Below are 24,990 nucleotides of genomic sequence, written 5' to 3'. Positions count from 1 at the left end.
TACTGCAGGAAGGTAGGAACTTCACAAGTCAGACTGACACACATAAATCTCCAGCAGAATTAAGCAAAATAAGTAAGACTTTGCAAAGGTTGTAAACAAGCACATAAGTGAAAAAAAAAAAATCAAACACTATTCCAGCACTTGCTTCTATTTGTTGCAAGGTCTTTGAGCAGTCAGCCCATTCATGTTAATGACAAACAAAAGTTGAAAACAAATAATCCTACTACCAGGTGATTTAATTCACAGCACCTAGGGCAGCAAGATCCACAGATCAGAAGCATTAACAAGCACTGTTTCAGTAAATGCACATATGCAAGAGACAACCATACATCTCCATCCCTTCTAGCAATTTGAAATCCAGCATCCCACAGTGACACAAAATAAACCAATGGGTAACTAAAACTCACCCTATGACCTACAGCTTCACAAGCTTCTGTGCCCCCACAGCATTATTCTGGTCTTTCATTAGATAGTTTTTTCAGCTGTGCCTTACTGAATCTGAAAAATATCATCTCCCTTTCCTCCCAAGTCTTGGTACTTTATACGTGCTCTCACAAATATGCCAGAAAATAAGGATAGGTTCCCTTCGATTTCTTTCACCTGAAAAGACAGATGTAGGAGTAAGAGAGATCAATGACAGGCACATTATCCTTCCAACCATTTGTCAGTTCTAGTCGGTTTTGTATCTTCAGAGGTGCTTATTATTGGTTTATTGCAATTGAAATGATAAATCAATATGGTGCATTAGTTTCACAGATATTAAGAGTTCAGGACCTGCACTAATAGGGCAATTCAAACATGCTGAGAAAAGAGTTTTCATTTCTATCTGAAAAGGCTTCCTCTTTTGCTGATAAAGTACATCCTCCCTCACCCACAGTAACTGAAAGCACTTTCTCTCAAAGCCAGTTCATAAGTTGCTTTCCTTTCTTCCTTTTACAGAACTACAGAAGAACAAGAGATTATTGATTTTTATAAAACACTACTACATACGAACACACAAACATGCTTTAAAATACTGTATTTCAAGCTATATTGCACTCAGTCCCAAGAGTTTACCTGCCTTGCTGGGAAAGCTGCTTACAGCCTGTTAAGGGTCAGGACAGAAGATTATTTAATTAGATGGCAGCCCTAACCCTGGGATAACAGAGAGGGGAATGCTGACAAATTGTATCCAGCAAGGTTTGTGAGTCAGGAATTTTTATATGAAGAGTAGCGCAAGGCAAGACAAAGAAAAATATGCTCAGGACATCAAAAAAACATGTGATATTAAAAAATCCTCAAAAACTTGAGACAGAGCATCATAAATAGCACTTTCAAAGAAATATGCTATGAAATGAGCTAGAGCTCAGACACATAAGCAGCAGCACAGAAACTGTGTTTTCCAGGCATGAGGTCAAGCACTGTGCAAGCCACATCACAATGGTTAACAACATTGAAGATCCCAAACTGATACAGAGTTTACATATTTACCTATCTGTAGCCTTATCAGTTTCCATCTACGTGGAGACAGATGTTTTTACAGTGAGGGTGGTAAGACCCTGGAGCAGGTGGCCCAGAGGGATGGTGGAAGGCCCATCCCTAGGAATATTTAAGGTCAGACTGGACCAGGCCCTAAACAACGTGGCATAGTTGAAGATTTCCCTGCTTATGGTGGACATAGGTGGCCCCTTGGCTGGACTAAGTGGTCCCTAAAGGTCCCTTACAATCCAAATGATTCCATGATGCTATCATCCTAGTTTGAATGGTTATAATTATGCTGCAGCCGAGCTTTACTTCCAGCAAAAAATGACAAAACGATGTCTGACTCGTACTCTAAAAAAAAATCACATATCAATATTTTAAAAAATATTAGTCAGAAATACAGGTACCATAATGCAAATCATCAAATGCAAGTCATGGTTTTCTACAGACTCTTACCTACACACTAATAAACACCATCTTTCACTTTTAACTTCTTTTAGAAGTTAGATATAAAAGAAAAGCAACTTGGACACATTCAAACAAAAGAAGGGAATTAAAAGTGCACTAGTTCTTCTTTGTACTGCATCTAGAAGTTCAAAACTATTAGCAGCGACATAACTGCATTGCAAGATTAAAATTGTATTTTCCTAAGTTCTTGGCTCTGTCTACTTGGAACTCAAAAGAGTAACAAATAAGGTATTATGTTCCTCATTTCTGTTTCTTTTAATCTCATTACATTATTCAATAGAAATTCTAGCTTCCTTCTATTTCATTTAGCTGATTTTTTACTCCAGATTTACATCTGCTAGATACAGCTCCAATGACAGAGATGCAAGAAGCAAGACTGCTTTATATCAGAATTCCTTTTCCTCTTGGAGATCTCAAGTTATTACTTTTTTGCTAGAGGCCAATCAGTTTTAATGCTAGCTTTTAGTGAAATCTAGGAATATTTTATCCCTAGACATCTTATCAATTAGGTTTTTTTCCCCTCAAAAGAAGAGACATCCTAACCATCCGTATTTGTTAATAAAAACAGGCAGAAAATTCCTTCCCTAGACCAGACCATTTCCTGGTGTATAACCTCCCACTGTGGCCAGGCCCAGGTTCTTACCAGCCTGTTTTGCTGATTTATTATTAACTCACATCTTACACTTATGTTTTAGCACTTGTTTTGTTTTCTTCTGGTGCAAATCACCACCATTCAGTTTCACTCATCACCACCACCTTCACTTAGTTACTTTTGCCAGGCCTTTCTGTGCAATCTCCCTGACCCACTCTTGGTTCTTCCCGCTAAAACTTCCCCCTTGCTGCATATCAGTTTGGGAACAGAACATTCATCAGTCATGAACAGTTTCTAAGAACTGCACATTTATTGTTCTGCTTTGCTTCAGTCTTCTAGAACAGAACAGCTTTTGATCTATTCTTGAATGCCACAGTCACCCTTCATTTATGTAGGTCCCTGAGCAGACCTCCCTATGGGAGATTCCCATTCCTCTTAGCATTTGTGCATTTAATTTCAAGATTCCAGGTTTCTCCATGCACTCTAAAGGTAATCTTTGCTAATCTTAGATCAGCTCAGACTCCCACTAATAGGGCAGCAGTGATGAGGCAGTTTCTCTTCCAGAAGGAGCTGAAGGGAGAAGATATTCCATTGTAGACTGGAAAGTTCATGCTGTCAGCTGTGGTCCTAAAAAAACAACCTGGTTTTAAAGCAACAATCCAGTCTTCCCTTCTCCTATGAATTAGCTGACCATTCACCTTGAACTTGACAGAATTAATTTGCATTTCCCTGGCAAAGTGTCTAGCTATTGAGAGCCAAGGAACAAACACCTGAAAAACATCAACATGGTACCAAGTCTTCTCTTTGGCAGTATCAACACAACTATACACAATTACTATTTTCTCATCCCCACCTCATTTGTTACAGTGTTATATGCTGTGTCATGGTGCTCCAAAATAAACCCATTTAGCAGAGAAAGGCAAAAACACCAAGGAAATGTGGAACCACACCCTCTTTATTAACTATTTTATTTTACCCTTTACAGAAGTTTTTGAAGGTGTCATCTGGCCTACTTAAAACTTTACAATATATAGAGATCACTCCCTGAGGGTAAGCCTTACTTATGCAAGCAGTTGCATTGCCCTAAATCTTGCCTCAAAGGAGTTACTGAGACTACATCCTTCATCTGAGTTTGCATTCAACTCAGTCATTTTATTTTGTAGACTATGCAGGGTACAAAGCTGGCATGAAACAAAGATATATGCATAGACTTTTAAGGATTATCTCATCACTGCACAATTTATTTAGTTTTGTAAAATTAACTATTAGCAGTACTGAAACACCATACTCTAAAAATCTGTTAAATATGGGGGTTGGACTAGATCTCTAGAGGCCCCTTCCAACACTAAATACTCTCTGATTCTTTACCAAGCAACTTTGAGCCTTGATAGCCTCTTGCAATACAATATTAAAAACCTGAGGAAAATAACAGCCAGAACAAAGGGAGAGCAGCCACCTCTCAAAGGCTTGCTTCCAAATGCTTCCTTGCACAGAGCTTCCTCCTGTGGATTTTTTTTCCCCTTTTGCAGAACACAGAAGTCACATGAGGAAGCTGAAGCAGCAAAGCTTATAAAAATACATACATACACACACACACAAACACACACATACATATATATAAAATAATTATGCATATAATAATAATAATATATATATGCAGTTTATAGCTGAAGGAGGCCAGCCTAAGCAGAGGGTGTTTGGGAGAACAAGGACAACCAGCAGCTCTGGCAGTTTCCCTGAGGGAACCTTTCCCTGGGCAGAGGCCTGAATGAGCGAAGATAATAATTGTTAGCACAAGTAGCTGTAGCAGCAATAAACTTTGAGTTTATTAAGTTATTTTTGTACTTATATCTCCTGCCCAAGTCAGGAAATCTGCATCTTTGGAGTCCTTTTCAAGACATTTCAAGCCATTCGCTGCAGACCCAGAGTCACACAGCCAGGCCCAGCACTGAAAATGATCACACGTTCATCTGTCAAATCATACAAGGAGTAAAAAAAAAAGTGTATGCCATCAGCCTGATCAGTCCTGGTTTAGTAGCAAAAAGAAAAGAAAGAGTTGTGTTTTGTAGTTAACATTTAACACAAAAGGCCTACTAAAAGTGACCTTCGGGCAGCCCCAAAAAGCCCTGAGGAGCAGCTGAGGGACCTGGAGTAGCTCAGCCTGGAGGAGGCTCAGGGGGGAGCCTCATTGCTCTCTCCGAGTAACTGGAGTCCGGCCTCTTCTGCCCTGCCTGTAGCGAGGGGACCTGAGAAAACAGCCTCAAACTGCGACAGGGGAGATTGGGATTAGAGAGTAGGAAAAAAGATTTTTTACTGGTCTGGTAGCCAGACATTGGAATGGACTGCCGATGGAGACGGTGGAGTCACCAACCCTGGAGGTGTTTAAGAGGCGCCTGGACTTGGTGCTGGGTGATGTAGTTTAGTTGTTTAGAGATTAGAGTTACAGTATCAGCGTCGGGCTGACGGTTGGACTCAATGACCCCAAAAATCACTTCCGCCCCTGACAACCCCACAGCCGGCCCACCGCCATTTTGTGCTCCCAGTTCCCCACCCCGCCGATGATGTCATGACCTCGCCCCGCCCCCCGGCGCAGAGGAGTACCCGGATGTGAGAGCCCCACCCCCTCCGCCCCGCGCCAGCGCCGCTCGCGCCCCCTCCCTCGCTTGTTCGCTCCGTGCGCGGGTCAGCGGAGCCTTTGCCGCAGTGACGGGAGCGGGATCGGCAGCGGGATCAGGAGCGGACTGGGAGTGCCAACGGCGGCGGTGACGCCGGATAACGCACAGCGAGGCCGGGGTCGGCGGATTCATCTGCGGGGGAGACGCCTGACGCCCACCCGCCGCCATGGTGAGGACCCTCCCTCGCTTCCACTCCCTAGCTCTTCCCCCCTCCCGTCCCGCTGGAATATTCCAGACCGGGCCGGGTCCCCCACCCCCGCCGCCCCACCACCGCTCCGCCTCGGCGCTGCCCTGCCCCTGACCCGGCTCCTCCCGCCCCCGGGCAGTCCACGTCCTCCCGCGGGCGAGCGCCTCTTTGGGCTTCCTCCTCGGCTCTCCCCGGCGGCGGGTGCATCCCCCGCTCTGCTCCGCCGCCCACGGAACCCCGCTGGCTCTCCGCCTCCTCCCTCCGCCGCCTTGGGAGCGCTAGTCGGGCTCGGCCCTTCCCTTCCCCAGCACCCTCTCACCTCACCCCCACCCGACCCTACTGGGGGACCGGTCTGGGGATTCGCATTGCCCGTGCTGCGACTCGTCTGTTCCACGGAGGCACTGTCGGTCCCCGAAGCCGTTTCCAAACGAAACTCCGGCGATCTCGGCGGCGCTGCCGTGCGGGGGTTGTTTCGCAGCTCCGCGGGGTTCTCCCCCCGCCCCCGGTGCAGCAGCAATAGCTGTTCGTATGCGGACCGGAAAGCTGTAATGCACGTAGCCCAATGGACGGGATAATGTGCGCTGTAACTGGGCTGGGGCGGAAAGCTGACACTTCACATACGATGGGTACTCGGGGTCTGCGGGAGTGCGATGTGTCCAGGTGTGTGTGTGCGCGAGAGTCGCTTTGTTTTTTCAATCATGACGGGTTTAAATTTCCTTTTTTCTGCTGTAAAATTAACCTGGAGATACAGTATGGAGTCGTGTAGTATTTTACGTCGACACTAGGGGTGTCTGCTGCTTTTCACCGCTGCCAAGAAATCAACGCCCTGTTTTTTAATAAACATTTATTTTAACCTAAATTATCCAGTACCCTGGCTGTAGGAAGACCTGGCAACATTTTGGTTTTACCGCTGGAGAAATACAAGTAGTTTAAATTTTTTTTGTTGTTGTTTTTAGCCCTTTCAGAGCGAGGCCAACTGGTTATCACAATGCACATTAGACCTCACAGGGCCTGGAAGTCAAAAATAGGTTTCCTTTTGTTTTTAAGCAGGCATTGCAATCTTTCCTTTAAAAAATAAAGTTGTGGCAGAATCAAATATGCCATGCTCAGGCTGATTTTTTGTGTACACTTTAATAGATGTGCATTTGGAGAAGTGTTTTGAAGTATATAAATCTTTGGTTTCGGTTGCGAGCACATCAAGACTGGGGGGGAAAGAAAAGTTCATCTTTCGAGAACAAAGTATTAATGAATTTGAGGCTTAAAAAAATTATTATCACTTATGCCATGGTTGCAATACTGATAGTTACTTTGAATGTATAGATCATCATGAACAGTGATCATTTTCCACACAACAGTTGTGTTCATCCTGCCAGTAGTTGGATCTTCTGTGAAAATTTTGTTCTCAAAGACCTGCCATAAGTGACATGCTAACATATATAAATGGAAAGAATTATTATTTAACTGTGAAGCCCATATGCGTGTCAGGAGACTTTAATGAACTTAACTTTCATTTATTATTAGCTTTGATTATTTTTTTTCATCCGTTCTGTTGTAATTAAAGCTTTCTTATGATCTTTTGATGATGTAATCATGTTGATCATTGACTTCATTGCTTCCTGAATAGTGTTCGTGTATGATGCCTTGCAATGTAGAAATATATATGCTCGGGAAAAAAGATGTTATGTTATGAATGTTATCTCTGCCAGTAGAGGTGCTTGTTTTCTCAAGTAAGCATAGCACTACTGTAGCTATATCACTACACTGGTTCTGGTACCACCTGATCTTAGGTGCCTTTTAGTCTGAAAATCAATATAAAATGATACATTAACAGAAAAACACACCCAGCATTTAAGTTGCTATTCTTCTTTTTTTTTTTTTTTTGTCATTAGTCAGGGAATGTTTTCCTGACTAATTGAAAGAGTTCAGTTTTAATGGGGTACATCTTGTTTCAACCCTTATGGTATTAGAGAAATTCCTTTTTCACAGTCTAGAACAACATTTCCTTTATGCTCTTGCAGAATGAGAGAGCTGACAGTAATCATGAAAAAAGAGGTGAATGTATTGTTGTGTTTGTAGTAGGTAGCTTGAGATAAAACAAAAACATCTAGTGAGTCAAAGAATGTTCTTTTGGATGTTTAGGTATAGCCAGTTCTAAAATAATCTGTCAGAGCATATGATGACGAGTCCATTACATAATGCTGGAAGTAATGTTGATAAGCTATTTTTGTCAGAGTTGACTTAGCAAGTTTTTCCTATGAGTAGTGTTTTCTAGGAAAAGGTAAACAGCACAGATAAAGGTATTAAATTTTTAGATAAATTCTGTCTTCTTGGGATGGTCTGTGTTCTGGTTCATATCCAGATCTTGAACTTCATAGATGTAGTACAGACGCCCCAGAATTCTGCAGGAATCACCCAAAACATGTTACATTGTGCATCTGTCTTAACTAGTCTCTTATTCAGTTGTTTTGACTCACTTCACTTGAATACTAGAGCCTCTAGTGCATTTTCCAGAACTGATCTGACACTGGTTCTAAATTATTGGAGTAAAGAACCTCCTAAGTAGGTTTTTAATAAAATGACAAAAAAAAAAAAACCCATAAGACCATCTTAAACAATTCTTTACTATTTAGCGGGGAGGGTGTTACATGCTTTGCTTATTAGCTGAACAAAAAGCTAGTTATTCCTAAACAGGGAGATAGAGCCTGTTGGTAGAGAGGGGAAAAAAAAGAGTTTTTAAAAAGTAATTCTATTTTATCACCATTCCTGTGGTAGAAGTAGGATTCTGTTTTTATGTGGTTTAACTATTAATTTAACAATAAGGACAATGACAGTTGAGTAGTTGAAGAGAAAGTAGTTTGTGGTGGGCATACCTCAGAATCTTCAGTATATTCATGACCTAAAGCATCTGGCTTAGCAGGTGAAAGGAAAATTTTAAGGGAGTGGATTAATAACACCTAAATTGTGGGGTTTGCTCATATCTTAAAGTAGATGGGACTGTCCTCTGTCTATCAGTGCCAGAAAAAGAGAATTCTGTAATTCTGGTATTTCCAAGGAAATGAGATGAGGCAGAAATGCACATTTTTATGCCAAACCATTTCTCTCTGTCTGCTTCTGCCACCTCATAGAATGGGTCAGGTTGGAAGGTTCCACGATGGGTCACCTGGTTCAGCCTCCCTGCTCAAGCAGGGCTGTCCTGGAGCGCATTGCACAGGATTGTACCCAGATGGTTTGGAATATCTCTGCGGAGGGAGACTCCGCACCTTCTCTGGGTGTTCTGTTCCAGTGCACGGTCACTACACAGTAAAAATTTCTTCCTCACGTTCAGGTGGAACTTCTGTGTGTCAGTTTCTGCCCATTGCTCAGTTTCTGTCCTATTGCTTGAGTCCATCCTTCTGGAGCACTCCCTTCAGATACTGACACACATTGATTAGGTCCTGGCTCCCTCAGCCTTTCCTTCTAAGAGAGATACTCCAGCCCCTTAATCTGGGTGCTGAATTGGTGCTTACCTGGCAGTGTTACAGAAGAAATAGCTTTTTTTAATTGTAGGTGTCCTTAATAGTGTTCTTCTACTGTAATTCATATATTAATCTTGCATAAGATTTTTCGCATTACTATGATTTTTATTCTTCTAGTTTGAAGAATTGTTTTGCTTTCCCTCCCCATTTTTGCTGCCTGTATTTAGCAGTGTTTCACTACAGAAAACTGTATCCTCTCCTAAAACATTTTAAATCTGAGTAGCAGTTGAGCGTAACATTCTGTAGGCTGGGCTCAGTGATCTCAGAAGTCTTTTCCAACCGAACTGATTCCATGATTCCAAAGACTTTGGTGTAACTATATGAAATGATGATAAAAAATTGTTTTAATGAAAAAACATTTTTTTGTAATTTGAGCTAATATGTGACTTCTTGAAAACAATTTGCTCTCAATTTCCTTGCCCCTCCTCTTCCTTGCCAAGCCTGTTTTCCCTTCTCTGTGTAATATCATTTGTCAAGTTGTAATTAGGAGACAGATTAATAAAAAATTAGAACAGTTCTTTGTTCATTGGCAGCCAGTTCGTATAGTGACATATTTTCCAGTTTTCCATTGTTGTTTGCTTCTGGACTATATATTTTTCTGTTTTCCTGACCTTTTTTATTCCTGTATGTTCCTTGGGAGTAAAGGAAACTGGCTGTTTTCCATACTTCCTACATGCTATTTCTTTGCCAGAATCAGCAGAAACAGAGAAGTTGCTACTGTGTGATGTCCTTGTCATGATGCAAGTCTTCTGCTGCGGGAGGAGTGAGCACCGTGAGGATGAGGGAGTAAAAATTGAGATGGTGGGGAAGGAATGATGAGAGGAATATGTCGGCATCAAAAGAGGAATAAAAAGTGCTTGTGCTTAAAGGTTACGCAGCTGGAACCTCTGAGCAGGATAACATTAAAAAATAAGCATCTTGTTTGATTCTCAGGCCTATGTTAATTGAAATATAGAAAAGTTGGAACTCTTGAAACAGTTGGAATTTTTTTGGCTGACATGATTATATAAATTACTTAAATATGTTCTTTCTTTCCCAAAAACGGTAAGAATTTAACTTGCTATGCTCTTGTGAAGCTGGTAAATATTGACCTTGTTCTGTAAATGGAACAGGTCGAGGTCATGGCAGGGTAATAAACTTATCCTAGGTCCTTGTTGTTGTTTAGAAGTTAGCATTAGTATGTGGTACTGGCAATGTGTGTTTGTAGCTTTGAAAATAAATATGTCTAAATCAAATAAACTGTTACAAATTTAGGGGTCTAGGGATTTGGAGTTGAAATGCAGCCACTAGAGCATGTGCTGTGCATTGTCCATTTGGCTTAAGGCATGTGATGGTGTTCAGTAGTTACTGGCTGCCTTCTTCCAACATCTTTGTAACAGTGTTTAGCCACTTAAAGTGACTGCTTTTTGAGATTAGAGCTGGAGATAGGCCTTTAATATCTTGCAGAAGCTACTCTGTTTCTTAGTTGTCAGTGGCCTCAAGTAATCTTGACACCAGCAGTGTCAGAAAGATCAGCTGCAGAGATTGCCTTAATGTGCTGAATGAAGTGGGAAAGTCTTGGACGTGCACCAATGTTTTTTAATCTGTGACAGATCTTTTGATATACCAGTTCAGGTATTCTGGGAAAGTCCAGGACTAGAAGCAGCATATTCTACTTGGGGTAGAATTTGTGCATACAATTTGTGCATGCAGTGCAATGATGTAGCTAGATTTTTTTGGTCACTGGATGAAACAATGTATTTAGTAATATTAAGATTATTTTAACGAGGGCTAAGCTTAAATTATGTCTTGTCTCTCTATTCAGGTTTTACATATATAATTTGAATGGCAGAAATCTGTGGAGAGTTGGGGTTTTTTTAAATTTCAGGTGTGTCTAAGAATAAAACCACCATCTTTCAAGTGAAGTAATTTCTGGACTGTCATTTCTTCTTAATTTTGACATTTTGTGTAGCTTGAAAATTTTAATTTGATAGCTATACTTTATTAGGCTTTTTCCATGTAGACAGTGTTTTATATGTTGCTACAAGCACTTTAACTGTTTGGGCAAAACTGTGTTGATGATATAAAACAGGCTGGAGACTATATCTGACTCACTTGTAACTTGACAGTCATTTGGCCCTGCTGTTGATACTCTGTTCCACAATTAAGGAAGAAACCGAGTGATAGAAATAATCCTTAACTGCATTACAGAAGTCTTGGAAACCGTTAAATGTGTTGGGTTAAAGGCAGCATTTCTTAGGAACTGCCATTAAAAATCTTAGCTTTCGAGCTGTAAACAGGTTGTGTCAGTGCATCATATTTGCAAAGTCTGTGTTGATGAGCATTTTAAAGCAAACTTAAGGCACAGAACTGAAGCTTGAGTCAGCTTAAAGTTACAATAGTTCCTAACTTAGGTAAGGGGAATTTAAAAAAAATGTAGTAAGACATTTATGGAAGCAATTCAGTCAGAATTTGTGAGTGGCAGGAGAGGAATCAATGGGACAACAGATAGAAAGCCCAGGGTTGATATGTTCTGGGAGGAAACGAAGCTACTGGAAAAGTGGATGGAGCTGTGATTCTCACTAGACTACAACCCTAGACCAGTATCATCTTTAAATGCTGTGGAACATTTTCTTCCTCTGATGTATTTGTGACAAATACGGAGATTTTTACCTCTTATTTTCATCAGCTGGAAACTACAGGACTCTTTTTCTACCTCTTCTCTGTTGTTACCCTGTGAGTATCTCCTCTGTGTGCATTTATGAGATGTTTTGGGGTTTTTTTGTAATAAGTGGTAAAGGACAAAACAAAAACCAACTTGTTTCACTGCTGACTGTGTAGGTTCTGAATAGCGTCACTGAAGTTAAAAATGTCACTGGAATTCCCTCTGCTGAATGACACTATGACTAGCAGAAAGGACTTTAAAAGGAGTTTAGTTTGGTTTGCTGTTGGGGTTTCTTTTTCAATAAACTCCATGGCTGTGCTTCAGACCTGAGCATGTGAAGGAGAACTCATGTATCTCGTAGGCATGATGACTGAACAGCTTTTCAGTTTTGTGTATATAAAATGTTCCCTTGGGAAGTTTAATTTAGTATTGAGCCGCTGCTAACAAGTAGTATTTGAGCAGTCATTGGTCAGTTTTGTTGATAATGCTAAAGTGACACTTCACAGATTTTTTTTAGATTAAAGCTTGATTGCATGTAGATCTACTAAAAAGTCTGGAAAAAATCTGTGATAAATAGGAGAACTTCTAAGCAGCAGTAGTAAAAATGTCAGATGAATAAATAGACTTGATTTTTATATTGGACTCAAGTAGACTATCTTGGCACTCTAATAACTTTTCTTCTCAGAGGTATCAACTAAAATACCTGTTTGCCACCTATTAAATTTGTCGAGTTATTGTTATAAAAACAGTGTTAGTTTTTCTGAAATATTTTATTCAAAACACTGTTTATTTTATTAATTAGACTAATGCATTTGCAGGAGGTACCACTGGTGTTAGGGGCTTTTTTTGTTTGTTTGTTTGTTTTCAGACAAACAAATTTGATTGAAATGCATTGAAAAATCAGATAAATGTAATTTGTAAAATATGAAAGGTTAGTAAGTTTGAATCTTGTGTACTCTTGAATATTATAGTGCAGCTCTAGAGATGCAGCTGAGTTTTGCTGAAGGTCAGTTCTGAAAAATCCTCTTTTGAGGGGCATTGAAAAAATGGAATGATGAGTTAAAAGGTGGCCAGGTACCCTTTAGTGGTGAGAAAACAAGTCATGTGAGTAAAGGGGTCTAAAATGGAGCAGAATGAGAAGATGGTGGGTTTAGATGTAGGCATTTTTATGTAATTAGGTAGTAATAGTGTACTGGTCTATAGCAGGGGGCAGAACAACTAAAGATTCCAGAAAAATTGGTTTTGGAGAAAGGATGAGTTTTAGTAGTAGTTTTACTACTTTCTCAGAGATACTGTGTAGCATCAGTGCAGTGCAGTAAATGTTGTGTCAAGTCAAGTCTTGTTGCCCAGTGTTTCACAAAGAGTTGCTAAATGGCTTTGTTTAAAGTTACAAACTGATTGTAGTAGATTGATTTGCAGTTTGTATTACAGCCTAATATGCAAATGTATATGCATTATATACTGCCTTTAATGCTTACAAACTGCAAGTTTTTGAAAGTATGGCACATGAAGAAATAAGATGGTGAATAGCAGAAAAATGGTGGCCTGTGGTTCTGTGGACAGGTTGTGATTACATGCACAATTGTGTCAGTCTTTCCACGGCGCTGTGGACTGGATTCTTGATTGTGAGCAACTGGTAATTATGACTGGAGGTCCCTGGGGTTCTGCAGAGGTGCATCTGCTGGTCTTCTTTTGGAACCTGTAGACCCTATAAATACCAGTAATTTTTTTAGTGCTGCACTGTGTGTACTCTTGTGCTTGCTTTTACATACATTTACAACTTTATGTACATTTACTACTTAAGAAAATTTATGGCTCTTCAGGACAGCTGTTTATGGTTGTATTGTCAGTTACAGCAATTAATAAGCCTTGAGTTCTGTCAAGATTAAGCAATCTTTAGCAAATGCTGTGAATTTTTAGTTTAGATATCTTAGAACTATTCTGGTAATGATATTTTGGATAATTCTTCAAACATTTGACGTGAATGTTTATAAGTTACTGAAATTGGTTTGGACTTCTAATGTAATCCCTTGAGTACCCTATTACTAGCTTGTAGGAAAATTGATACTCAATATTTGCATTCCTGTTTGTAACAAATAAACCAGTTCTTGTCCTGAAGAACTTAACCTAAAATATTCTTCTAAATAGCATTTGAGTATTACTTAATATAACAAACTCCTGAATGGACATCACCTCAGTGTTATGACTAAAAATAGTCAGTACTTTCTCTATGACGCATTTCATAAAAAGAAAACTTGTCTGAAGGTTTCAAGTATTCCATAGTGGGGACAATCTTAATTTAAAAAGCACTTGTGTTGTTGTGGGGTTGTTTTTTTTTTGGGGGGGGGGGTTGTGTTTTATTATGTTCCATTTTGCTTTAATTTTACTGGGAAATTTGTGATAATTGGAAGACTTTGGAAATTTATAATGCATCTTCAGAACACCAGTTTCTAATTTGTGGAAAATTCTTGAGTGCTGGAAATTAAGGATTCATTTTAGAATAGAAGCTGGTGATGCCAAAAAGACCTGTTTAATGTTTTGTAAATTTCTTGATAATTACAGTGAATTTGATCCCTCTGTTTTGGATCATAGTGTTGGTAGGACCTGTTTTCAAACCATATGATTCATTTTTATTCTTTGTGAATCCTTGAATAGCATAAACTAAACCAGAACTTGTTAAAATGTTTCCATTTATTAGCTGACATCTGCAAGTGCTGATTAAGTTATTTTCCTTTAGTTAAAAAGCAAAAGACAAAACTAGATTAGTGCTAACAGGTTGAGAATGAAAAAAATCTTAATATTTCAGATTGTGTTTCTATGCAACAATTCCCCTTCAGCACAAACTGGTTCTTCCTTTGATTTGCATATCTTGCTCAGTTCTGCATCTTTGCCTCCTTGATTGTTTTTTGTTCATGTCAGTTTGTGAAATCAAATCCCATTTTTGAACTGTCTTTTTTGTTTTGAGGTATGTGTCATTTTCAAAATTCTTCACAATGTTCTTCAATCTCTTTTGTGATGGAGCCTGAATGACATTTTGCCTGCTTTGTGATCTTCTTTTTAATCATCCTGTTTCCTCTTTCTCTCTTCTTGTTGGGCAGCTGTTGGGCTGTAAGACATTTATATCCTTTCAAACTTAGATTTCCCTTTTTGACTTCCCAAGTGGTATTGAACTGTTTTTACATTTCTTACATGGGAAGAAAGGCTGGTGACAGCATCTGCTTGTGCAGCCTGTTTCTGTGCAGTGCTGACTTTCCTGACTCTGTTCTAACCCCTTGTGGTAGAGCCTTGTGAATTACTGATACTTTCTGAATTGGTACTTACACTTTCCTGCTCAAGGACGTTTGTTAAAACTGCCACTAAACTGTTGTATGCAGTAGAACTGCATCATCTTGTTTTCTTTGCTTCAGGCCTTTTCAGATTAATTTATAATACCTGTGCAACTGTTCCTAAAGCGTTTCCCTTCGCAGTTAACACACGGCTGAATACACTATTGAAATCTAAAAACTTAGGAAAATCAATTGGTAGAGAAAGATATGCAGGTCATACTGTTCTTGACTGTTTCTAACCTCACTGTTTCTGTGAATAGGGAATTATGTTGAACTGCAGTAGAGTCTTTTAAGTATCATAATGCTGTTATATGATGCAGTGTAATCTGTTAATATATCTTTGGTATTTTCTTTGCCCTCTATAAATATCACTTGCAGTGAATCTACTGTCTAAACTCCCCTAGAAAAAGAAGCCACCTAAACTCATTTTCTAACTGATAGTGATCTTCCATACTTTCCTTGCTCGAGTTTGTTAACAATCTGTGGCAAGGGACCTTTGCTAGCTGCATGAGGAAGAAACACATTAATTATGTGACATTAATGGATATATATAACTAGTTACAGAATTATATATTAACAAATATAGTAATTTGTATGTTCGTTACTTGCTGTCAGAGGACAACATGCTACAATTCATTTCTGGTTAAATTCTTATCTTTCATATTTGTCTCAGCCTAATCAGGCATGAGGATCTGTAGTCATTTCTTGCAGAAATTAGGGTTGAGATTTATTTTCTTTGTTTGGGGTTCTGTGACTGCTGTAGCTCCTTTTCTGCTTTTTGGAAAAACCCTCTGCAAAGAGAAATGTTCTTACTCCTTTTTAATATTCGCTGCATTGCTGAAGTGTAGTAGTAGGAAACCGATCTAATGGATATTGGGCTTTTTTCTGCCTGTAGAGTTCAGGCTTTTGGAGTTAAATGTCTTCTTTGTACAAGCCAATCCAGAAGTTCAGAAACTTCAGAAGACTGAGCTACCCTTTAATTTACTTATTTCTTGTATTTGGACTATCACATCTCATATTTTTAAGAGGTAACTTTTGATTCTATAGATATTGATAGCCTTTGGTTTTTTGAAGATTACTCAAAAAGAAGTTTAAATTTGCAAGCAAGTCCTATACCTTAAGTGACTGTGATTTCCACAGTCTACTAGACATGGTTGAAAAACAATGCAGAGAAATGAAAGCCTGTATTTCACACTCCTCATTAATCCAGTGGCAAGAGTGCTTGACTTGGAAATATTACAGAGAATATAATTCTTTGACTATTAATTTTGGAGGGATATTGAAATACCAGTTAACTTGGTAGAGTTTTTTACAGGGCGTAGTCTGTAGAGTTGCTGCCTGAAGCTTCCTAGTTTGGTTTTTTTTCATTTTATAGTCACTGGAAATGCTGAGAATTTAATTGGCCTAATTAAAAGCAGCCTCATGAGAATATAGATAGCAAATTGTATTTCAATGGCTTAGATCAAGTTAATATCTTCTTGTAAAGTAATTGTTCTGTACCTATTTATATGTAGGTCAGCCAGTGGTGAGGTCATTATTGCTTTGTGTTGAAGTGGAAGTTTAGAGCATTGTCTGTTTTCTGGGAAAAATTTGTTTTATCTTCAAATTGTTGTTGAGCAAGAGAGAAGCTGAAAGAGCTTTAATTACCTACTGAGTATTTTACCTTCAAAAATGAGTGTTTTGACTCTTCTGAGTACTTTTGTCTTTTCTTCATTTGACAGAGTATGATGTGCTAAATAACAGCTTGGGTATAATCTTAATTTCTGGCAAAATTGTGGAACTCTGTAGTACTTCCAGGTTCTTGGTGATGCTTACATGTTTTACCCTAAGGTTTTGAATGAAGTTTTGTTCCCTTTTTCCTCTGTGTTAGTTTACTTTTCGAAATCTGAAGTTGTTCTTTCACATGAATATGACACAATTTATTGTTTGCAGTTGCTTGGATTTTCTGTGTTCGTATTCACCCACAAAGGGGGAAACAGTCCTTCCTACTAATGAAATTATTAAATTGGTGTTCCTAAGTGTCTGATGTCCAGTTTATATCCATCACTGTCCCAAAAAACAAGAAAACAAGATCAGTGTGATATGCTTTGATTTTTTGTTTCTCTTTAATATCTTATTAAATGTAAGTGAATGCAATTTCTTTGTTAAGATGTTGGCTCCTAACTGAAAATCCCAGGACACCTCAGTCACTTGATAAAGTCTTCAGTCCCATTTAATGTTTCCTCTCATACTCCTTAGAGAAACTTTTGCACTGTGTACTTTCAAAGTATATGATGTGTCTATTCTTTTGCAGTCATTTGCATTTTCTACCTAGTTTTTGCTTGCACCACAAATGTTCTGGACGGTGTGGTCTTTGTTTCATTTTGACTAGTGTGGGGTTAGTCCATATAACAGCACATGGGGTCATGGGGTAGATTGATTGAGAAACTTTACTGCAATTGTCTTTAAAGCCGAAAAGGAACAGTTGCCATGGTCTGCTCTTTAGCTAAGGGAATTGAATAAGCTTCACTCTGTGTTGTAAAAGTGGAAAGAAGTTTTGTAGGTGAAACCAGTATATTAAGCTAAATGTAACAAATAAATTATTATCTTGCAAATTTTTCTGGGACTCCTTCAGATGCAGCGGAGGAACATACTGTTAATCCCAAAGCCTTCCCATTGTGAACTCTTAATTGCATCAGGACTTCATTTAGGAGTGGCAGAATTTTATTGTTCCCCTACTAAAGGTTGTGTTGCTTCAGAATCCTTCTGGGAAACTCCTTTCCTTGGCTTTTTGAGAGTTCATTATTCATTTATGCACTTAAAATTGCAGGGTTCTGAGAATTTTTCGGAGTGATGCAAGCTTAAGAAATGTGAGCTTTGAAGTGATTGGATAAGCAGATTGGGTGGTTGCTGCTAAAGAGTGGCAGCTGGGAACTGCCAGATGAAATTGTGAAATGTACCTTAGCTTATAAAGCTAACACTTTTGTTTCTGTCACTATTTTTCTCTAAAGTTTTATTTACAGATTGTGATGTTTTTACGGGTTTTTACAATGAGAGCTCTTACTGTTTTCTATGGTTTTTCATATGTATGAAGTTTTGCTTTTCTCCTTCAAATAACAAGATTAATTTGTTAGTTCTCTAAATGTCGCACAACCTATTCTCTGCCATACCTAGTTTTAAAAACTCACTATGTTTGTTTCCAGCACTTTTTATTGCCTATCTGACATACTGCAATCTCTATTAGGATGATCATAAAATGGAGCAGAAAATATAAGTTGTCTCACATGTTACAGATGAGACAATTGAGTTAAGTTTACAGTAATCTAGTTATCTTTTAGGTTTTTATTATGTCTGCATTGAAGTTGTGTGAGGTGATTTAGGGGAATACATACATACCTAGTAAATGATATTATCAGTGTGGGCTCTGACCTCATGGCTTCTTTTGTCCTCCAAATTCAGGAAAAGGGCTTCGCAGTAAAACTGCTTTTATCTTTGGTCATTCTTTCTTATTAAGCAATTTAGCAAACTGCTTTGTTATTTCTGCTGAGTCTGTATGTCTCATTCTGTCTTGGGTGACTTTTTCTGGGAGACGCTGCAGGTGAGTAACTATTGTTTGTGTCTGCATGTAGAGATCTATGATTAAACCAACTACTTAATCATACCTTCAATATCATACAAGTCTAGATTTTTGTTGGAAGCTGAGCAAGTGTAATGGAGTTCAGATAGGGAATGCTATAGGATTGATGTATATGAATATATATCATATAATCCCTGCTATGAGTGTACAGTCTTCACAGATTGCTTTTCAGTCCTGAAAACTTGAAATTCAAAACATGAAAATTTTAAAAATTGGTGTTATCCTATTTGAGTAGATGCATTTTTTTATTGTTATGTTTCCCTTAAAAAAGCTAGATGGTGTATTAAAGGATGAATCCTCTTGTAAGTTACATTCTTGATTCCTTTAATTTTTCTGTCTGCTTGAGGCTTTGGCAAAAGGAGCCATCACTAACATTGGTTTTGCTTTGTGCTTCATTGGTTTAGGGCTTCCCTGTGATATCCTAGAATGGTTACTTGACTGTGATGGCCTTAAGCCATTAATATCTCACATTGGAGGAGACCCGTGGACAGTGAAGTGTTTAAATAAAGCATAGCAGAAGTTACTGGCCAACTGCCAGCCAGGGGACAAGTATCTTCCCTTAAAATGACTGATGAAGCTTGAGGAGAGACATGACTGGATTAGATGGTGACTAAGGAGTAAACTGTGGGCTTTTCCTAAGACTTGGACAGTCTTTCTTGCCTCTTGTATCCAGAAAGGGGATGTGGTAGAACCTGACATGCATGCAAAAGGGGAGACTCTTCTAAGGAATCATCGCTTACTTAAAATAAGGGGATGGTGTTTCGGTGGTTTTTTGCTTTTTTTGTTAGTTTGTTTGGTTTTTTAAATTGGACCTTTTTTTTATTGTGGCAAAGGGAATTATAACACTCGGCATACTTGAAAGAAGCGATGCCAGAATGCTGTAACAGCTTTAACCTGACTTGATCTCTACTGTAATCCCAAATCCACCAATCCCCTTTGCCTTGGTTCATTATCTCTGATGTCTGCAATTTAAATATGTTGAAGAATTAGGTATTAATCTTTTTTTGAGTTCCTTCTGTACTGAAGGTCACAGATTATTTTATCTAGAGGCAGGATTAAAAGTTTAGGCTGCTTCAGGGGTAACACATTTAAAACTTGAAATCTTCTTTCCAAGGTAAGTTAAAAGAAGCTGTGTTTGGTTTTGTGGTTTTGTTTATGATTTTTTTTCCCCCTGAGGTGTTCTCTTTTCTCTATGTAAAATGCTTACAGCCTTCCTTGATGTTTGCTGTTGATTAGTATTCACAGGTGAGGTATTGAGTTAGAGTATAAACAACAGCTGACAATAACAGTAAGACCTGTTAACAACAGTAAGACCTGTCTGTTGTACCTTTATGGTTTCACCTTTAAGATCATACATAAAAGCTGAGCGCTGATGCAAGTTCAATTGTTTATCAGATTTCTGGTAACCTTTACAAGAAATGTATCTGAATGCACCCAGAAAAAGTTACTATAAAATTTCAAGGGATGATGGTTGGCAGATGTAGGGGAGAACACAGTTTATGTATCTAAATGGAAGTTATTTCCAAACGTGAAGGTGGAATGGAAGAATATGTTGACTGGCTTGCATCACTAGTTTTAAACTACTGGGTGGAATTGTAACAGATGTTAGGGAGATGTGGATGTATTATGCTAGATAGGTGTGGCCTCTTTGAAATTGTGCCTGCTAGTAAATCCTCTACCAATTTAAAGGAAACCTTAAATTACTTGGACAGCAATATGTGAACTAAATGTAACTGTAAGATTTCTTTTTAATCTCAAATGAATAGCGAGATAAAGTCCCCTCTGAACCTCCTTTTTCCCCAGCTCCCTCAGCAGCTCCTCATGGGACCTAGATTCCAAACCTTCTCTGAACATGCTTCAGAACCTCAATGTCCTTTTTGAAGTGAGGGACCCAGAACTGAATATAGGTTTTGAGGTGTCTCCAGTGCCAAGCACAGGGGAAGAATGAAGTTCCTGGTTCTGCTGGCCACACTATTCCTGATCCAGACAGGATGCCATTGGCCTTCTGGCCACCTGGGCACACACTGCTGTCAGTCAACACCACCATGTCACTTTCTGCTGGGACACTTTCCAGCTACTTTTCCCCCAGCCTGTGGTGCTGTCTGGGCTTGTGACCCCAGGGCAGGACCTGGCACTTCACCTTGTTGAACTCGTACCATTGGCCTTGGCCCATTGATTCAGCCTGTCCAGATCCCTTTTGCAGGGCCTTCCTACCCTCCAACAGAACACAACTCCCATAGTGTCATCTGCAGAATGACTGAGAGTACCCTCGATCCTCTTGTCCATGTCATCGACAAAGGTATTAAATATGACCTGCCCCAAAACTGAGCCCTGGGGAGCTGGTGACAGGCCTGCAGCTGAATACAACACCATTCACCACCACTCTTGGCTTGGCCATCCAGGGAGTTCTTTTACCCAGTGAACTCCTGGCCCACCTGAGCCTTGTGCAGACAGTTCCTCCAAGAGAATGCTGTGGGAGACAAGTGTCAAAGGCATTCCTAAAGTGCAGGTAAATGACATCCACAGCCTTGCCTTCATGTGCTCAGTGGGACACCTTGCCGTAGAAGGAGATGAGATTGGTAAAGCAGGGCCTGCCTTGCAAGAGCCCAGGCTGACTGAGGCTGATAGAGACACTGATTGTTCTTGTTGTCCTGCATGTACTGTGTGGTTATACCCAAGATAATCTAAATACCAGCATTAAAGGTCAGTTCATAATTTTCATGGCTTGGTTTTGTAGCTATATCTTCAGGGGTCCAGGAGAAAATAACTATAATATATTGCTGCAATATGCATCTTGTTGCTGGTTGACTAAAGAATTAAAGAAAAAGTGGTGGATATTCTTCCATAAGAATACTGTTCATTCTTTTCCATGTAGACCATTGAAAGATTTATTTGGTTAAGAAATACTAAAACAGATTTCTTTCATTACTTGTGCCATTCTGTGAGTTCAATATATGTTGCTACTTCTAGCTATTCGAGTTCTGTTCATAACAAGAGTTACTGATTTTGATGACAAGTTTTACTCGGAGAAGTGCAACTCTTACATACCAGTGGAGTGCCCAAGTCCTGTACTGTCATACTTCTTGTCTGTGCTATTTACCTGGTATCATTATTGTTGCTTCTCTGTTTTCCTGTCTTTCTTTACTTATTTACTTTACTTTAATCCATGACTTTTCTGAATAACCTGTAAGAATTTGTTGCTCGTTTGTACCCTCTTTAATTCTTTCTGTTGTACATGTGGAAAGCTCGCACCAAAGGGTAGCAAGGTGCCCAGATAGGATAGTCCAGTGCCAGAAAATATATTGGATTTTTGGATAACCAAGGTAATAACTGTAGAATGTCGTGGACTTTGGTTACAACAATGAATGGAACATAAGCAGACTTGAGGTGGTGAAAATTGTACTGTAGTCCTCAAGATTGAATGAATTGTCATTTGAGCTGGATTCAGCTTGGAAGTCTTGGATCTTAAACCACTGTCATACTGTCCTAGCTTCAGGATAGACTGGACTTGTTGATGACCTGAAAACATAATGCAAGATTGGCGAGTGTAGTCTAGCTCACTGCTAGGAGATATTTAATTTTTGATCTTACTGAATGTGAGGTGGGTGTCACCTCACATGAATTTTTATGTATGTCTTTAATTCCTTCTTTAGGACATGAACTTAGAAAACAAGCTGATAATTTGGGATCAGCAGTGAAACTATCACCGCTGATAAGTTTCTTGAACTTCCACAGGCCTTCTTATTCAATGTCTTCTAATTTCTTGGCTTTGCTTAATTTTTGCATCACAAAATCCAACTCAACATTAGTATGAATGTAAGAATCTCCGAGATGGATTTATTTTCTTTGAGTACAAGTCTTTTGTTGAAGAACTGCTAATTCGAGGAGGAGGTATTTAGGAGAGTTGCGCTCTCTCTGCCTGGAATACTTTCAAGCAAAGCAGGTACTTAGCTGGTTTATACAAAACAATGCAGAAGTCACCAAGTTTTTTTAAATGGTACTTTCTAAATTTTGGCAGTTAGTCTGCACTTTTTTCAGTTCTTCAGTTAAGTCTTGCTTTCAGGTAACTATATTTGGACATTCAAATTTTAGGTGGGTTTGTTCACTGCCTACAATAAAAAGCCTAAAAGGTTACTTAATTACTCCAAGTCAAAACACAAATGCCAAATTGCCTGGTGATCTTATCTATAACATTTCCTTTACAAGTTTCCTTTTGCAGTGTATAAATTGGATATTCCTGTTAAATAGAAGATAATGAGTGACTATTTTTCTTGGTTCATAGATTCCTCTTGGTCTGACAACATTACTGTGTTGAGTAGTTTGTTCAAGGGTTTTTGAGGGTTTTTTCTTCTTCTCATAGAATTTAACAAAAAAGCCCAAATAGAAGTATATTCATACTCTTTCCGAACAGGGTAGATTAAAGTATTTTTCTTGCTGCTTTTTTGCACTGAAATCTTGTTCTTGCTTTTCTTGTTTTAAGCCATGTTTTTTGTGGTGTCTGCAGAAACTTTGTGTATGTCTTTCATCTGCACTTTGGTAAATTCCTTTTAGTGTTTAATTCTCTGATATGTTCCTTATAAAATGTATAAATTACAATAGGTGAGATCTTGCATATTTTTGTGACCAACATTTAATTCAGAAATTAAAATATTAGCATTAATAAAGCTTTAGGCTTCCTGGGCTTTGTGTGAAATTTATTTTAAACCACTGTAGTTGTGTCTATGTGGCATGTTCTAGTAATGCAGAAGTTTTTAGAGCCTTGAAAACAAATACCATCCTTTTTAGTTTGACTACTTGCCTGCTGTTTTTTGATGAGGAATACAAACCTCTGACAGTCAAAAAAACCCCCACCCAAATCAAACTTCTTTTCACCAAGCGGTTCTTCACTGTTAAAGATTTATGAAAGTGACAATACGTGGAAAATGAGCTCGAAGGAGGAGGAAGAATTCTCTACAACAGGTAATTGTCATCAGTATTAATTTTGGTGGTATGGAGAAGAATGAGAAAAGACAACAGAAACATTTTCCATGTTTGTGGCACAGGGAGAAGGGCCTTACGTGTAGGCTCTTCCTAAATGTGAGCTGCCAGCTGCTTCCATCTTTCTTTTTAATTCTCCCATTCTTTAAAGTTGTGGTAGGGGTATGATGGAAAACAGCTTTTTGTGTAATTTAAGAATTGAAGTTGGCTGTCTTGATAATGCCTCATTCTGGTCCCCAGCTGACATGACTGTTTCACTTGCCTGCTGAAGTTTCTTGCTTTTGTTAACAGTGATAATTAGAAGTGTAGAAGGTACAGGAGCAGATGCAAGAAGCACAGCATACATTGTGTTGCCAGCACCCCGGGAGGTGCCCTTGCATCAACAACACAAATGCAGGAACATCTAGTGCAGAGCTGGAGCAGCCGGGGCTGTGACAAGATGGTTTGCATTTTAAGGCCATTTAAAAGGATTAACATTTACATTGCTTTTGTATGCTGCCACAGAAGGTTGCAAATCTTGGACAGCCACTCCTGTTCATGTACTAAACAGATCAGGAGACCTGTCTTGCCCCTTACTGAATTAACTGCCTGTCTGTGGAAAGAACATAATGTTTTAAACTGTCCAGGGATTAATTTTCATTTGTAGTGACTCACACACCCCCCACCCCCTTTGAAGGACTAAATTTGAGATTAGTCCTAGGATGAAATTGTGGCCTGCTTAACTTTTCTCTTTTTATAAAAGCAGAAGACTAATTGAGGGCTGATGCTGTAATTTAGCTCTCTGAATTATTTACAAAAAGATGCACTCCATGCAGAAAAGTTATGCATAATCAAACCTAGAAACAGTGTTCTACTAATATATGCTGAAGAACTGCTTTGCAGTGTGATGTCTGTGTACAAGCTGTTCTGTATAAACAAATGCAGATAAGAATTGAAATTCTGTTACTAATTTTGCTAATTTTTAATTTCCTTTTTTAATTTCTATCCACAGATCTTCATGGCTTTCACTAAGAGGACACTTGTCAAGATAATTGCCTCAACTATTGTACCTTGGAGCAGCATGTACAAAACTGATCTTAGGACTAAAGAGTCATTAGTATTTGGAATAGCTGCCAGGGGAAAAAAATCAGGAAAGACTTTTTTCTTGTTTTTTTAATTTACAGAAGATAACTTCTTCATGGACTATAGTAATTTTATCCTTACCTAGTAAAAAGGCACAGCTGCTGAAAGAAAAAAGGATACTTAGTAGAAAATTGCAAAACCCATTTTTGTTCTTAAAGGAACACATTACATGTCATGTCAACCCCTTTACTGATGTGTTTTGACTTTTCTCTAGGAAACTGGCATTTCTGCAGTATTCAGAATTGGGTCAACCTTCTGTTAGTAGATTTTGGACTTTCCCCTTATCTGTAATTATTTCTGTGAACAAGTAATGATTTTGTGCCTGTTTAACTAGGAATTACTCTATAGCCTCCTATCAGCATTTAAGAAAATTTCAAGACTATTCTAAAAGGATAAGGATATTCAAA

The 24,990-nt window shown here is 38.9% G+C and overlaps 1 protein-coding gene and 1 long non-coding RNA gene across 3 annotated transcripts in view; one reads left to right on the top strand and one right to left on the bottom strand.

The window, feature by feature from the left end:
* LOC113459568 (uncharacterized) overlaps positions 1–5,911 on the bottom strand; it is a 29,547-nt gene extending 23,636 nt beyond the window's left edge. The window contains exon 1 of the long non-coding RNA XR_003380925.2: positions 5,703–5,911. This is a non-coding gene — a long non-coding RNA (uncharacterized LOC113459568). The remainder of the gene's footprint in view (positions 1–5,702) is intronic.
* Positions 5,112–24,990, top strand: part of PPP3R1 (protein phosphatase 3 regulatory subunit B, alpha) — a 38,634-nt gene continuing 18,755 nt past the window's right edge. The window contains exon 1 of one of the 2 annotated variants that reach the window (XM_005489401.4): positions 5,112–5,365. In XM_005489401.4, the coding sequence (XP_005489458.1) occupies positions 5,363–5,365 (3 nt within the window). In that variant the 5' untranslated portion in view covers positions 5,112–5,362. Of the gene's footprint in view, positions 5,366–5,925; positions 6,044–24,990 lie in introns of those variants that run through there. The other variant, XM_074537017.1, reaches the window with a different exon arrangement.

Source organism: Zonotrichia albicollis, chromosome 3 (assembly GCF_047830755.1).
Source record: "Zonotrichia albicollis isolate bZonAlb1 chromosome 3, bZonAlb1.hap1, whole genome shotgun sequence".
In the NCBI taxonomy this organism is placed as follows: Eukaryota; Metazoa; Chordata; class Aves; order Passeriformes; family Passerellidae; genus Zonotrichia; species Zonotrichia albicollis.
This window is presented reverse-complemented; position numbering and strand designations above follow the sequence as displayed.